A 17,077-nucleotide genomic window follows, 5' to 3' on the forward strand; every position below is an offset into this window, starting at 1 on the left:
ACAGATATGAAGACGGAACACATTTTTGTAACGTGACAGCCCACCACAAGGGCGATGCATGGTTATTACTGTAGCCTACTGCCATGATATGTAACTAGTAGCCTGGTGTTATTCGCTGGTTAATGTTATATTGTTATGTTACTTTACTGTTTACTTTACTATTACTGTTATACGCTTTGGATAAAAGCCTCTGCTTACTGTAAGCTTTGTGTGACCTTACTATTAACCTACTGTTATACGCTGTTTAATGTTATACGCTTATTTTACTGTTTACTGTTACTTAATTATTAATGTTACACGCTTTGGATAAAGGCTTCTGCTAAATGCCCTGAATGTAAATGTTATTGTTATTTAGATTATTATCATACATTATTCATTCATACGGGGTATCACATTTATTTCACTGACGAGTTATCCAAATCGACTTATATTAAACGCATTCAACCATGAAATGACGACCCAGAAAGTAAAAGATTCATGCGAGTGGCGTAAACTAAGTTGGTTTTCTTCTGATTTCCTCCATGGGCACAGACGCAGTCTGAGCCGATGAGTGGTCAGTCAGTCCGGATATGGAAGATGGTTTCAGTGGGGACCTCGTTCCACCACTGTGGAAGCCAGGACGCTTGGCAGTCCCAAAGCAGCTGGATATAGGGCAGGTGATGTCAGCAGGTGGGTGGGGATGCATGTTTAATATTCCAACTTGGTTCAAATTGAAAATCGTACTTTTCGTGTGTTGCCTTTTATATTATGTCGTTTGTTTGCGATATGATCCAACTTTTGGAGTATAAAATATAATTAAATATCAAAAGCCTTCGCCCATGCGCGGTCGTGTTCGTTGTTTTTCGTGAGGCTGTATGGAAATAAGTAAATTCGCCAACGTTTAGCGATTGGCCCGGGCAGTACAATAATGATAATCTAAAAACGAATAACTAACTTAATACATGGTATGCCTAACTGTTACATGTATGATGCATTTATTTATTGCTATATGTTGTGTTTATAGGCCTATTGATGAGAGAACACTGTATTATTTATGGGAACAGTGCTTGACTGCTGTGATGATATCGGAGTCACCAGGCTTTGGTTTGCATAAAGTTTTGCATAAAGTTGAGTTATAATTTATACAGATAAAATGGCACGGTTAAGTATAAAACCAGCTTTCCAGCTTGCAGATGCACCGAATGCCTTTTTCTGTTGCGCTGCTGTTTACAGTAAACACCTTCATCCGCCATTGGGCAGCAGAAGCGGCGCCCAAGAATTATGATGGCGGGAGCTATGGGGAACCTGACTCTCGCCAGATGAATTTCATCTGGCAAGAGTCAGGTTAATGGGAGGATGCCTGTTGTTGTGATTTGCTGCGAAGTTACAGTGAAAGGTTGTTTTCATTATGCAGCTTTGGATTTAGTTTCATTCTAATATAAATTATAATTATTATTATTGTTCCACGACTGAAGGCTCATTTGATTTGCTTAAAATAAATAGCTGATTTGTGATTGGTAGCAAGGAGTAGATGCGGCTGGTCGCCTTTCATATGTGTAACATGGGATGGATGATTTACCTCGCAACAGTGAAACTGAATTGTGATTGGTTATTTTTTATTCTCAGAGGCTGCAAAAAAAAAGGCGGACGTTAACATAGTCAGAGTAACTTCGGCCAGCCTCCTGCCTTGCAAAGGCACTTGGCAATTCTTTTCAACATTTTTAACATTTTCATGTAATTATTTTTTTTTTATATTTTTATAATAATTTCATCATCAAGTAAATCTTTTTAAATCACGTGGAGGCGTTGCCTCCGTTGCCTCCTCTAAGCAACTGCCCCTGACGACGTCACACGGTTGGCGTCAGATAAGCCCGGCGCGCGATCTTTGAGCAAGAGGGACATGAACCGCGCCAATATTATTCGCGCAGTTTGATTTGGACGGGATTGTATCTCACAGCGGATCCGGTGAGGCAACGAACATAAGAAGTTATCGAAATCCAAAGGATCGATGGCTTTCCTGGAAGGTTATATTCTGTCGGAGAAGGACGAGGATAAAGCGGCGAGCGGCGACGACTCCGAGGGAGACGTCGAGGAGGACACGACCCCGGAGTTCCTCGACATGGAGGACATGTCCGACCCTTCCTCAAAGACGGCGTGGATCAACCAGTCGGCGGGGCCGCCCAAGCGTAAAGGTAATGCGTAAAGTTGCTGTTAAAAACTGCTTGCAAATAATTCCCATTTTTGTGGCGCAACAATAACATGCACAAAGAAGTCATTTCGGGTCACTCTGCAAGTTGGTTTCAGTTTCGAGATCTGTTATGGGGGGTCCGATTCCGAGGCGGTAAATCAATGGAAGTGTTGGTCACGAATGAAAGATAGATGTATAGTTTATAGACCCCCAGGGAAAATCAAAAGAATGTAACAAGGTATCCTGAGCCAATAGTATTTATTAATGTCGCAATGTGTAATATCCCCCTTTAAAATACTTGTAAACGTTTTATATCCACTCTAACCAATTGTATGTTCCTGCAATAGAGAAGGCTGCTGTTTCAGACCATACCAACCTCGATCAATTAGGACTGTAGCCAGGTATACTGAGGAAACAATGGGGGTGTGAACCGCCTCAGGCTAGGGTGTGACATTGATTAAAATCGATTAAAATACAGGCCTAATTTAAAATATGACGTCTCTATTTTCGCCTGCCTTTCCGCTTCTGTAACATTTTCCGCTGCACACATTTTAACGCGTGGGGATCAATAAAGGTTTATTTTTTACTTTTAGGCTATACGTATTATGATACTAAAATATTAAATTATTTAAAGGCAGAATTCTGACTATTAAATCGGAATTATGGGTAGGCTACCTTTTAAGGAACAAAGGTCAGTGAGAGTGACTTTGCGACACACAGGATGGGAACATGGACCTTGTAGGATCAAAAGGGTCTAATTAGTGAAGCTTCAGCTTGACGCTCCGTTTTCCCTTCGACGCATACCTCATCCAATATCCACAAAAATAATCCAACGGACCACGACGTGAAGTTTAAAGGGTTTACTTGTCAAACGCACAATACAAAAAATCCTTTTCCACAATGAGGTTATGGTTAGAGGTAAGAGATAGAAAGAGCGAGAAGTCAAAAAACTGTGGCTCCACGCTTATCCTGACAGTCTGTCACCGGTAGTTGACACAATTAAGTGTCTCTCACACTTCAAAATAAAGTAACTAAATGTGCGCATACGCCAAAAATATTGCAAGTGCATTTAAAAATAAAAGTATATATTCCAAATTAACACAATTAATTATTAATTATTCTTAATTATATTATTTCACTTATAAAGATCCAAACGGCATCGTAAAATATGAACTTAAATAAAGCAAATAGGCATTTAGGCTCCTACAGACCTATTAAATCTACGGAAGAGGATTAGGTCCACATGTGCATTTTTATTTGTTCTGAGTTTAAAGTCAGGATTCTGAGAATCAAATTCAGAATTCGGAATTTAATCTCAAAATTCTGATTTTAATCTCAGAATTCTGACTTTGATCTCCGAGATAAACTCGGACTAAAAGAGAAAAATATCACAAATGTCCCTTATCCTCCTCCGTAGCTAACAATCTTTCCTCTGTCTCCTGTATTTTTTTCTCTCATTCTGCAGTCCTATTCCAGACGTTCAGGGGAGATAGATTGAGGGTGACGGGCCGTTTTTCCCTGAGGGCCCCCTGGTGGCACATCACCTGCCACACACAAGGCCCCAAGAGGAACTTGACCGTAAAGGGCTCTGCTTGGTACACGATACGCACGGACCTGGACAAAGACGGATGGCGCCCCATTGTATCCCTGTTTCTGGTGGCGTGCGGTGTGCCACATGTTTCAATCCAACGCTTCTTCGAGTGGTTGCCCAAGGAACGCCTCGTTACCATTCTCAACTTATTGGAGGTCCTCACTGAGTTTGGGGATAACTCTGACTCAGACACACAATCCCTGGCGCAGAACATCATTCGATCATCATCATCATCATTCGATGCGTTTCATCCTCAGGTAGGCTTCTGGGCAATTGTTGGGCTAATATTGTTTCTTTGACTGTTTATTTGAGAAAGAGAGAGAGTCAGAGAGAGAGAGTGAGAGAGAGAGAGAGAGAGAGAGAAAGAGACCAAGAATGTTGGTAAAAAAAAACAATGGCTGCTACAGATTGCTCAAAGTGCCATGTTATCCTTCAGCATGCAATCCTTTTGAATAACTCTGTTCTGTTTCAGCTGAATGCAGGGGGATGCAGGCGTCCTCTTCCTACCCCAGGGTTATGAAATACTTACCGGTACTTTTACCGCGGCAGTTTGACGCTCTGCTTTCTCCGCCGAGGGCGGCTAATAGCAACCGCGTGGATAGTCTATTGGCCAAACTAGAAAAGATCATTAAAAATGATGTGTGGAAGTTAGGGTTTTCTGAGGTGAGTGCCTCTCTAAATACAATTACACAACCATACGTTTAACCTGTGCATCATCTATTGTGTTCACACCATGCTGACCTTCTGAACTTTGATCTCCACCACCTCCCCTCCTCCCTTCCAAAGGTTATACTTGAAGAACTGAAGTTGCGCTGTGAGGCCAATCTCAAAGCGTTCGAAGATTGCGGCTTGCTCAAGAAGCTGCCGCGTCTTCAGCACAACGCCCTGTTGGTGTACGATGAGGTGAAGAGGTTCTGTGCGAACACCGGCAGCACGTATATGGAAAAAGACAAACTCTGCCACAGTTTGAGAAACAAATCCCGAATACCTGACGAACAGGTGTGGCAAACTCTCCCGTTCCTCCGGGACCTTGGGGTGATGATGTTGGACAAAAAGAAAGTCGTACTTCAAAATCTGCACAAGTACGAATCGGGCATCGCAGATTGCCTGCGCCATCTCGCGGGCGCTACGCAGTGGAATATTCTGATAAACCCTGAGGAGGTTTTGTGCGCTCACGCCCAGAAGATTCGGATTGCGAAAGCGGCAAGAGATCCAGCGATGGATCTCCCAACCCTTTCCCCCGTGAAGGTGGATCCGTTCCAGCTGCGCGCAGCCAAGATGATCTGCTCCAACCCGGTGACGGTCATCAGCGGCTGTGGCGGCTGTGGCAAAACCACGGTGGTCAGCGAGCTGTTCCGGGCGGCGGTGGAGAAGGGACGCTCCATCTCGGACCCCGGACACCTGCCTGGAACGTCCGACAAGGGAGAGGAGGAGGAGGGAGAGGAGAAGGAAGGGGAGGAGAAGATAGAGAGGCAGGATGATAAGCTTTTGAAAGAGCAGATCCTTTTGACCGCCCCCACAGGTCGGGCAGCATCTCTGCTGACGAAGAAAACAGGCTTCGAAGCCTTCACCATGCATCAGGTAGGTTGCTTTACGGGCCCTCAAAGACCTCTTGAACATGCTTTCTCTCAGCCAGGTGCTTAAGTTTAACGCGCATTTCACAAGCAGATGGGAGGCAAGATTTAAAAGATCCCTCTGAGTCTACACTACAGTCCAGCTGTCGACTTTAGACGTGTGTTACGTAAATGACAATCACTCAATGTATATCTGCTTTGTATGCGATTGCTCACCATTTGTGGAATGTAAAAAAAGTACTTTTTATGTTCGGAAAATCTGCACGCATACAAACAAAGTCAATGGGATAGTTGATACATTTTCATCTGCTGTCTCAAAAAACTACGGTATCTCTACGCAGGTGATTTGGAGGTTCAATATGGCAGAAGAAAAAAAAAAAAAAGAACATGTTGACGGAGGGTCGAATTGGCAGTTCGAGTCGGTGCGCGTCTTGGTGCTTGATGAGGGCAGCCTTGTGCCGGTTGGTTTACTCCACTCCGTCCTCTCCAAGCTCATCAGCCACGCAAAGCTCCAGAAGTTCATCCTCTTGGGTGAGCGTCTCCGGAATCTGTGGAATCATCTTCAGACGTTTTACATGTACATGCGTTTACATTTTGGTAATTTAGCACTTGTACTCTTGCTTAGGAGCGAACCTGAGTATAATGAAGGTCTGCCTGTGTGTCTCTCCAAAGGCGATGTGAGACAGCTGCCCAGCATCCAGCCAGGTAGCGCCCTGGTGGACCTCTTCTCCAGCCTGAAGTCGCTCGAATACACCGTGGAGATGAGGAACAACCACCGCTCCGAGTCCGAACTCATCGTCCAAAACGCTAAGCGGTGAGTGGCTTCGAACCGCGTTTTATAAAAAAGTGCGCTCATATTATCTTAAACTCTCACTTCATCTAGCGAAGAGTAAAAGCTAACTTATGGTTCCACGTCGACGTGAGGGGGTTTACGGACCCATGTCGTCCTTGCGGACCCTCCTTGGGTCCACCGCAAGGGCCGGACGTGCGCCTCCCTAAAACGTTAACCTTGCGTCGAGGCGACGCAGCAGCAAGGGCTGTGATTGGACCGCTCAATAAAACCAGACGCGGAACCAGAACAGGTTCACGACTGCGTTGAAGCGTCTGCACGGTCGTTGCGGTGCGTCGAGGTGGAACCATAACTGAGCGTTTAGGCATCCATGTCCTAACACCTACTTATTCTTTCATGTCCTGTACTTGGCATTGTGTAGCATCCTATCCTAGCTATCCTGGTTGTATATAGGGAATGGGTTAGTGATTGTTAGTGCTTGGTACTTGGTTCTATGAACATCCTTTCTGTACCCACAGAGATATATTGTTGTTTCTCTTTCTTCTGACAAATGTACTTATTGTAAGTCGCTTTGGATAAAAGCGTCTGCTAAGCACCCTAAATGTAAATGTAATGTTCCTATATCCAAAACAAAGTCACCGTAAGCTGTTTTGGAGAACCGTGTCTGCTAATCTAATGTACCAGCTAGTAAGCTGCAGAAGAACAAAGTCCATGTTTTCCCGCCCTCCGTCTTCAGAATTGCCGACATTGGGGAAAGTAAAAGCCCTGTGCAGTTGAAGTTTGACTACGTTGTGAACCTTCCCGGGCCGTTCAACATACCCTGCGACAAAAAGTTCATCCACATCTGTCTCCCTGCCAACAAGGGCGATGACGGTAAGTCCAAAGTTTATTTATTTTTAGGTACCTGTAAATAAATACAGGCCGTGCCATTGCATCTAGTCAATACTAGATATTGTCAAAGTAGATAAACATGGGAGATTAGGTGGAGAAATGCAGGCATTGCACCATCTGTTTTTATTTTCAGATCTACAAAAGGCTGTCAAATGGCTGATAGAATCAGCACCTGGGTTGGATGATGATTCAAAATCTCAATTCATTTCATTCAGAAGGTAAAGTAGTTAGACATTTATCTATCGAGCTACCAATACAGCTTCAGAGAAAAGAAGAGGTATTCTAGAACACCTTGGTCCAGTCTTCTAAAAAATTACAAATAATTGCTCCTCTTTTTAGGGCGGATGTTGACTTGATCAATGAACTCTGTTGTAACCACTATAATAAGCACACAACCAAGTAAGTATTAACCATTCTGTAGAATACAAATGTGGCTGACTTTCATAAACACCAATTCCCACAATAGTTTTTTTCCCTCACTTTTTTCTCCCATGCATTTCCAAAATAGACCATAAGGGCAAGCTTAAGTTTCAGCCAGGAGACAAAGTCTGTGTCACCAAGAATGCCCCTATTGATCAGGAGGACGCTGAAGCCCATGATGATGATGATAAAAAACCGGAGAGCATCCGACTCTGCAACGGAGAGATATCCTTCATCACTGAGGTCAGTATAAAGTCGAGTAGAAAGCCGCTTGCCAGCAACTGGTGTTGTGATGACATTCTGATGTGGAACCATCGAGATGTCACCTCATCACACACACATTGGCATCAAATGGCCCTTATAATGGCCCTTATGACAGTCCAACATCAGATCCCCCACAGAACAACAGGTCTAAGAGCACTCTTGCCCAGGTTTTAAACCCCACCATTGTTTCAACCTAGAGAGGGTGTAGGCGGCTTGTGATTGGCTTGATTTGAATAACGGTAACCCAATAGGAATCAGTGGGTTACATCTTTTTGCATGTGAACAGGAAATGATTTGGAGGTAACTGATAGCTCTTGTCATGTGTTTTGATATTCTGTGTTTTGTGATTAATTTAAGAGATAAATAACGGGAGTGCAAAATAACGGGAGAGATAAAGACCATAAGGGCAAGCATAAGTTTCAGCCTGGAGACAAAGTCTGTGTCACCAAGAATGCCCCTATTGATCAGGAGGACGCTGAAGCCCAAAGAAATCCTGATGATGATGATGATGATGATGATAAAAAACCGGAGAGCATCCGACTCTGCAACGGAGAGATATTCTTCATCACTCAGGTCAGTGACCAGTCGACAAAAGTGAACTCTTACCCGCAGTACAAAGTGCGTGTGTGTGCATTTGTTATTGTGTGAGTGTTTGTGTCCCTCCCTCAAAAGACACAACCACACTACTCTTTTTTTTCCCACCTCCCATGTACCTTTACATTTACATTTAGGGAATTTAGCAGACGCTTTTATCCAAAGCGACTTACAATAAGTACATCTGTCATAAGAAGTGAAACAATACATCGCTGTCAGTACAGTAAAGATGTTCATAGAACCAAGTGCAAGTGTTACAATCGCTAGGCTAACCCATTCCCCGTGTACAGCAATGCTAGCCGCTACTGCAGATGCTACACAATTAAGTACTATAAATAAGTGCAATGTAGATTAAGTGCGTACATTAAGTGCCAGGACGTACAACATACAATGGTGGCCGGAAGGGGCTGGGTAGCTATGTAGAGTCGAGGTGAACTCTGAACAGGTGAGGTTTGAGTCTTTTGCGGAAGCTGGTGAGCGACTCTGCGACCCTGTCATCGGCAGGGAGCTCGTTCCACCACTGAGGTCCCAAAACAGAGAAAAGTTGTGACTTTGTTGATCGACCTTTGCTTGCTCTTAGCGATGGCGGTACCAGACGTCCAGCCGAGGTAGTTTAGCGGAGGGATCGACCTTGTAAAGTGGCTGTGTATGTGTGTGTGGGTCAGGGTGCAGGCAGGTGTGTGTGTGCGTGTGTGTCTGTCTGTCTGTCTGTCTGTCTGTCTGTCTGTCTGTCTGTCTGTGTGTGTGTCTGTCTGTCTGTCTGTGTGTGTCTGTGTGTTTGTGTGTGTGTGTGTGTGCGCGTGCATGTTGTGGAGCCTTGTATAAAGTTGAGTAGAAAGCCGCTTGCCAGCAGCTGGTGTTGTGATGACATTCTGATGTGGAACCATCGAGATGTCACCTCATCACACACACATTGGCATCAAATGGCCCTTATAATGGCCCTTATGACAGTCCAACATCAGATCCCCTACAGAACAGGTCTAAGAGCAATCTTGCCCAGGTTTCAAACCCCACCATTGTTTCAACCTAGAGAGGGTGTAGGCGGCTTGTGATTGGCTTGATTTGAATAACGGTAACCCAATAGGAATCAGTGGGTTACATCTTTTTGCATGTGAACAGGAAATGATTTGGAGGTAACTGATAGCTCTTAGCTCATGTGTTTTGATATTCTGTGTTTTGTGATTCATTTAAGAGATAAATAACGGGAGTGACTCTAACAGGCTGCTCCCTCCTTCTCTCCGTTCGCTGTCCCCCCCCCAGGACCACACAGAGGTGGACGGGCGTGACCGAAAGAAGCGCTCGCTTCGTCAAGGCCCAGTACCGGACTCTGCTGCAGAGCTGTAAGCTGCGCCACGCCTGGGCCAGAACCATCCACACCTTCCAGGTGCGTGTGTCCCTAACCTCTATCCCAAGTGCCTGACAATAGGTACATTAGTCAGAAGAAAGAGACACAACAATACATCGCTGTTGACACAGGGGGGGTTGTTCATAGAACCAAGTGACAAGCACTAACCATCACTAGGTTAACCCATTCCCCGTATACAACAAAGAGCTAGGATAAGATGCAGCACAAAGTACTATTTGAATGTGCAAGGACGTACAACATTAATAAGTGTGTAACGTAACTGATTCCCACCGGGGACGTACGCGCCGCGGAACGGCTGCGAACTCTGCCCTGCGTCAATTTCCACCGGGCGCCTAACGGCAGCATAGCGCTGCCTTGCGAGCCAGCCGTATTCACGCGAGATCACGAGATCACGCGATAATCCTAAACCTAATGTACTCACCTTCCACTCCCAAAACTACTGCAATTAAATGCCAGGCTTTGTCCTTTCTGACATTGTCCTTATAAAAAGGATGATTTATTTCATAAATGATTTTATGTTGCTCCACTTCAACAAGTCTCTCGTCGTCCATGTTGCCGACCCTCTGAGACCCTTTGATTGATTGACTGCTGACCTGGTGCCACCGGTCATGACGTAATGTTGATGTGAAGTTGTGATAGGCTACATGAGCTGAGCATTGTGTTTTATTTTGAAAATTGACCGGATGCTCTATGGCTTTCACTTTTTCACTTCCTGCCCGGCTCGATCTGCTCGGTTGAAATCGACGCGGTTCGGCAACGGCTCGCGTCAAAAATAGAAGTGCTGCGGAAAGATAGCGCTGCGGCGCGGCGTGCCACTCCTGGGACGCTGCTGAGACGTCCCGCGGCGCGCCCGGCGGGGATGGTTTCATTGATTAGAGTGGCAGCGATCAGCAGCGGTGACCGCGGCGCTTACGTCCCCGGTGGAAATCAGGCTTAGGGGGGGGGGGGGGAGGGAGGCTACGCAGAGTCTCTGCAGGTGAACTCTGGACAAGTGTGTCTTGAGTCTTTTGCGGCAGTCCAGCAAAAGGAGTCCTCGTGTACGGCGGCTAAGTGGTGTAAACACTGGCCAGGTTGGTCAGTGAGCCCTGCTTTGGTTTGACCATCACCAGCCGTGACCTCCAGCCCAGTTTGGTCCATTATCTCCCCCCCAGGGTTCCGAGACCGAAACGGTCGTGTACGTGGTGGGCACGGGCGGCTTCCAGAACTGGATGACCGTGTACACGGCCGTCACCAGGGGCCAGAAGCGGGTGTACGTGGTCTCCACCGGTGAGGAGCTGCAGGGGGCCCTCAGGCGGAAGCCGGTCCCCCGGCTCACGCGCCTCAGCGGCCTCGTCAAGGAGCAGTTGGTGCCGCAGGTTCAGGCGTCCCCCCAACCCCAGCGCGACCACCGCGGATCGCCGAGGTCCACGCCCCAGGGACCCACGCCCCAGAGGTCCAGTCCCCAGGTCCCGCCGCGGCAGACTCCCGGTACCAAGATGATCGCTAAGCGCTTGTGCGGGGCGGGAGGCCCGGTGGAGGCTCCAGATAGCTCGCCCGTGAAGGAGACCGTTGACGTCCAACCGGGAACTGCCCGCATCGGAGCGGCGGCGGCAGCCAAGACGGTGTTAGATTTCTTTTGTACTCCCACAAAGAAAACAAAGGTGAGTGGTGTTTCCCTCAGGTGCGAGATGTACTTGAGGATAAAGCGGAGGCTGCAGATTATGGTGGCATAGTATTCCCTAGTGTTACACCGCTAGATGTTTACAAGGCGAGCTCACTTAAGTTTACATTGCAATACATGCATTTCTGGCAAGAGGAATGGCATTCTTCCATCGTAGTTTATCTTCCGCATATAGGCTGCTCAGTCGGCCAATTCATCTGGAAGCTAGCTGCTTTGTGACAAGACTTGGTGGCACATTGATGGAGAGAAACTTATTTTTAGGGCACGTCGGCCAGCGAAATATTTGACTTAATATTAGAGCATGATCATGGGAAAGTACAGGCGGCAAAGTTACCAAGGATACATTCAGTGAGACAATGGGTGAACAAGATTCTTATAGGGAAACGCATTGTGGGTAGGGAATACACAGGCAAGTGGGAAGTGGAGGGTTAAGGATTGGCGGGAGAGGCCAAGTTAACTGCAATACACTATGGGAGGAGTGGGAAAGTCTGCAAGTCTGCAAGCATGGCTGCAAGAAGGTTAAAGGAATCTAACAAACATAACAAAGAAGTCAGCTGATTGGCCTGGCCTTACTATCAGACATAGTAGTGGGAATGCAAATGGGAACTTTCTTAACCTCTCTCAGGTAGAGAGAGGAAGTGATGTATCTTAAGACACAGGGAGAATGTAATACAGTTCATTTTAATGTGAATAGTTATATATAAACAAGGTTAATATATTTTGTATATGATTTCATGTTATAGTTATGATTGATATTTCCACGACACACATACATTTGACGTTCCTAATTGGATAGACTACAGGTCCTGGATGTAAATGCTTGTTTCAAGCTGTTGTTTATCACTTGTTTTCAGTATCTCGATTCAGCGATGGACTGCAACAACCTCCAGCCAGCCTTCCATGGCAGCCCAATGCAAGACCCGTTGACGCCCAAAAAGCCCCAGTCACCCAAGTGACAAACTACATGGATCCCATTCCCACCAATCCTTCAATTGGATTAGACGGTGGGAAGAGCGACAATAGTTGAGGAACGCATTCAGCGTTCAACAGTTGGATATGGTTTCGCCTTTTTCTGTTTACATCCCCCTCCCTGGCAGAGCCTTGTCTCTGACCTCCCCACTGGTAGTTGATGACACCTTCACCCTGCCCTCACCCACCTGTCCCTGCCAGATCTCCGCCTCCGACCGCCACACCAGAGTTTGCGTATCAAGCCTGCGCGCTGTATACAAACACACAAGGCAGTTTTTAAACATTAAAGCTTGATTTAATGTACAGTTAGTGATTCAATTTACCATGGGGCTGTATTTAAAGCTACAAAAATAATACAAATCAAACAAAACAAATTAGACGGAAATCGAACGTTGCCCAGCTTGTTTTGGGGGGCGATGAAGTCATTGTTTGCGTATCTGTCGTCCACACGAATCCTAACGCACAAACGCATAGGGACGCTTTTCTCTTTCTCACCCTGGGACCTTGTTTCAAAAAAGTGGATCTATCTGGACGGTCGGCCAGAACGCTGAAGACTTCTGTTTTCACAAAGAAAATAGTTTCCGTGTGGACGGGGCCTTAGGGAACCAGACACTAAATATGTTTCACCTTCTTCCTGTTTATTATCCACCTCTCTGCCAGACCCGTCTCTAGCCCCCCTTGTTGTTCTTGAAAGAATTAATTGACGGAGCCACCGAGGGGTTTGTATTGGCATCGAATGGCCCTTCTTTTGTCTGACAGTCCAACATCAGACTGTCATACTGTTAAAAAGAGGGCTACATAATCGGAACTTCTTCACAATCCTTAAGATTGCGCATCATTTTATATTCAAACTGCAAATCCGAGAATTGGATTGTGTCCGAGTGTCAACTGTTTTGCATTGGTACGTTCATTATTGGTTTTTTTTTTTAACCATTTGTATTGATTATTGTCAGTTGAGTTGGTGAATCATTTCAAATCTAACTTGTAAGACTATGTAAGATGGTACTTTTTTAATCTTTATTAAGTGCCTAACGTGGAGATGGGGATATGAGGGTTTATAACACTATAAACAAACGGGAAGTATGTGCAGTTTGATGTATACTTATACATCCAATTAAAGAAACGGGAGGCTACTGCATGAAGCAATCTAATTTATTTGTCGATGAGTAAAAATCTAAAATGGACTGACTGGAAGGTACTGGAGATGTAGAATAAACAATCAGATGATCCACCAAAAAATGAACTTTGTTCGCTTCTTAATATGCAATATTAAGAAGCGAACACACTGTCTCTAAACTTGAGGATTCCCATCTTTGTTTCTACCACCAAGTCTGGTCTTAATAGTAGTTAGAGACCAACACAAATTCTGAAGTTGTATTCTTATATTAAACTCTGCGTTTCTAGAATCATTTTAAAAGTGATGAGCAAAGTATTTAAAAGTGTGTTTATTAATGAGTGGACATAATTGATCATTTCCATAGCATAAAACTCTTCCAGATGTATTTGGGTTGTCTGATCATTGTGGTCTTCTGATCATGGACTCAACGGTATAAAACTGGTTCTTCACTTTCTGCATTCAGGTTGGGCCAGACACCATTGCGCATGTGCAGGATATTGTGAATTCAACTTTTCATTCATGTGGACTTTGTAGTTTGTAATATAAATTGATTTGAAATATGGAGTCCATTCCGCTATGCATCCATGTATTGAAAATCAGTTTGCCTTGTTCTTACTTTTAAAAACAGCTCAACAAGTGTTGCTGCTGTTGAATGATCACGTGAACTCTGAACTCTGGTGAGCCGACACCGTTCCGGTCCGTTCGACCCTGCTCCTGAATCACAGGTCCATATGGTGTTCATGTGGATCGTGTTGGTGTTGCTGGGCCTTCTCCTGGATCAGATCCACAAACTCGTGCTTCTCCAGGCAGCCACGGCACTCCTCTCCCCAGGACGTCAACACTCTCTTCAGCTCGGCCACGCGGAGCGACAGCAGCCCCGCCCTGCTCAGGTCCCACAGCTGCTGCTCTGCAGACGGACCGAGAGAGAGAGAGACAGTATTGCGGTGGACCAGCGACGGGTCGTGGGGAGAGGGGGACAGCGGGCTGTCTTAGCAAGTGTGTCGTGGAGAGTCGGCTGAGAGAACCGGAGGAGATCCCATGGGGGGGAAGGGAGACGTTTACATTTAGGGCGTTTAGCAGACGCTCTTATCCAAATCTACTTACAATAAGTACATTATTCAGAAAGAGAAACAATATATATCACTTCCATAACCCCAACCTCTACTGAAGACATGCAAAACTCCCTTATAAAATAAAGAGGGAAGAAACCGTAAGAAGGAGAGGGGTCCCTCCTTCCAGGGATGGTTCGGTGCACAGCGACACAAATAAAATAGAACAATAACACTTATGAGTTAAGAAAAAAATCAGCCATGACTGAAGGATAGTCTGTTGCTCAACATTTGCAAGAATGCCATGCTGTGAGTTGCGGTGGCTTGCTTCGCTTCCGACAGGAAATTACCATATTTCAGTTCACATATCTGTTTGTCGGTGCTGCCGAGCCGCTGGCAGATCTTCTCCACCGGCACGTGGGAGGACAAGACCAAGACCCAAGACCGTTGACGTCCAACCGGGAACTGCCCGCATCGGAGCGGCGGCGGCAGCCAAGACGGTGTTAGATTTCTTTTGTACTCCCACAAAGAAAACAAAGGTGAGTGGTGTTTCCCTCAGGTGCGAGATGTACTTGAGGATAAAGCGGAGGCTGCAGATTATGGTGGCATAGTATTCCCTGGTGTTACACCGCTAGATGTTTACAAGGCGAGCTCACTTAAGTTTACATTGCAATACATGCATTTCTGGCAAGAGGAATGGCATTCTTCCATCGTAGTTTATCTTCCGCATATAGGCTGCTCAGTCGGCCAATTCATCTGGAAGCTAGCTGCTTTGTGACAAGACTTGGTGGCACATTGATGGAGAGAAACTTATTTTTAGGGCACGTCGGCCAGCGAAATATTTGACTTAATATTAGAGCATGATCATGGGAAAGTACAGGCGGCAAAGTTACCAAGGATACATTCAGTGAGACAATGGGTGAACAAGATTATTATAGGGAAACGCATTGTGGGTAGGGAATACACAGGCAAGTGGGAAGTGGAGAGTTAAGGATTGGCGGGAGAGGCCAAGTTAACTGCAATACACTATGGGATGAGTGGGAAAGTCTGCAAGTCTGCAAGCATGGCTGCAAGAAGGTTAAAGGAATCTAACAAACATAACAAAGAAGTAAGCCGATTGGCCTGGCCTTACTATCAGACATAGTAGTGGGAATGCAAATGGGAACTTTCTTAGGAAATGATGTATCTTAAGACACAGGGAGAATGTAATACAGTTCATTTTAATGTGAATAGTTATATATAAACAAGGTTAATATATTTTGTATATGATTTCATGTTATAGTTATGATTGATATTTCCACGACACACATACATTTGACGTTCCTAATTGGATAGACTACAGGTCCTGGATGTAAATGCTTGTTTCAAGCTGTTGTTTATCACTTGTTTTCAGTATCTCGATTCAGCGATGGACTGCAACAACCTCCAGCCAGCCTTCCATGGCAGCCCAATGCAAGACCCGTTGACGCCCAAAAAGCCCCAGTCACCCAAGTGACAAACTACATGGATCCCATTCCCACCAATCCTTCAATTGGATTAGACGGTGGGAAGAGCGACAATAGTTGAGGAACGCATTCAGCGTTCAACAGTTGGATATGGTTTCGCCTTTTTCTGTTTACATCCCCCTCCCTGGCAGAGCCTTGTCTCTGACCTCCCCACTGGTAGTTGATGACACCTTCACCCTGCCCTCACCCACCTGTCCCTGCCAGATCTCCGCCTCCGACCGCCACACCAGAGTTTGCGTATCAAGCCTGCGCGCTGTATACAAACACACAAGGCAGTTTTTAAACATTAAAGCTTGATTTAATGTACAGTTAGTGATTCAATTTACCATGGGGCTGTATTTAAAGCTACAAAAATAATACAAATCAAACAAAACAAATTAGACGGAAATCGAACGTTGCCCAGCTTGTTTTGGGGGGCGATGAAGTCATTGTTTGCGTATCTGTCGTCCACACGAATCCTAACGCACAAACGCATAGGGACGCTTTTCTCTTTCTCACCCTGGGACCTGGTTTCAAAAAAGTGGATCTATCTGGACGGTCGGCCAGAACGCTGAAGACTTCTGTTTTCACAAAGAAAATAGTTTCCGTGTGGAAGGGGCCTTAGGGAACCAGACACTAAATATGTTTCACCTTCTTCCTGTTTATTATCCACCTCTCTGCCAGACCCCTGTCTCTAGCCCCCCTTGTTGTTCTTGAAAGAATTAATTGACGGAGCCACCGAGGGGTTTGTATTGGCATCGAATGGCCCTTCTTTTGTCTGACAGTCCAACATCAGACTGTCATACTGTTAAAAAGAGGGCTACATAATCGGAACTTCTTCACAATCCTTAAGATTGCGCATCATTGTATATTCAAACTGCAAATCCGAGAATTGGATTGTGTCCGAGTGTCAACTGTTTTGCATTGGTACGTTCATTATTGTGTTTTTTTTTTAACCATTTGTATTGATTATTGTCAGTTGAGTTGGTGAATCATTTCAAATCTAACTTGTAAGACTATGTAAGATGGTACTTTTTTAATCTTTATTAAGTGCCTAACGTGGAGATGGGGATATGAGGGTTTATAACACTATAAACAAACGGGAAGTATGTGCAGTTTGATGTATACTTATACATCCAAT

The 17,077-nt window shown here is 45.3% G+C and overlaps 2 protein-coding genes across 2 annotated transcripts; one reads left to right on the plus strand and one right to left on the minus strand.

Moving 5' to 3' along the window:
- Positions 1-1,950: 1,950 nt before the first annotated feature.
- Positions 1,951-15,947, plus strand: helb (helicase (DNA) B; the record flags this gene model as incomplete). Its single annotated transcript, XM_079735617.1, is given in 15 exon segments — positions 1,951-2,171; positions 3,633-4,002; positions 4,241-4,421; positions 4,545-5,339; positions 5,674-5,863; positions 6,005-6,146; positions 6,859-6,995; positions 7,147-7,231; positions 7,353-7,412; positions 8,087-8,270; positions 9,552-9,595; positions 9,597-9,675; positions 10,809-11,210; positions 14,896-14,991; positions 15,846-15,947. Coding segments are annotated over 15 exon segments (3,051 nt in total). The 5' UTR covers positions 1,951-1,987.
- Positions 14,123-14,881, minus strand: LOC307075079 (cerebral dopamine neurotrophic factor-like; the record flags this gene model as incomplete). Its single annotated transcript, XM_079735585.1, has 2 exons — positions 14,123-14,310; positions 14,803-14,881. Coding segments are annotated over 2 exons (267 nt in total), but the record flags the coding sequence as incomplete, so codon positions are not given.
- Positions 15,948-17,077: the final 1,130 nt, after the last annotated feature.

Source organism: Pollachius pollachius (assembly GCF_949987615.1).
Source record: "Pollachius pollachius genome assembly, chromosome: 4".
Lineage (NCBI taxonomy): Eukaryota > Metazoa > Chordata > Actinopteri > Gadiformes > Gadidae > Pollachius > Pollachius pollachius.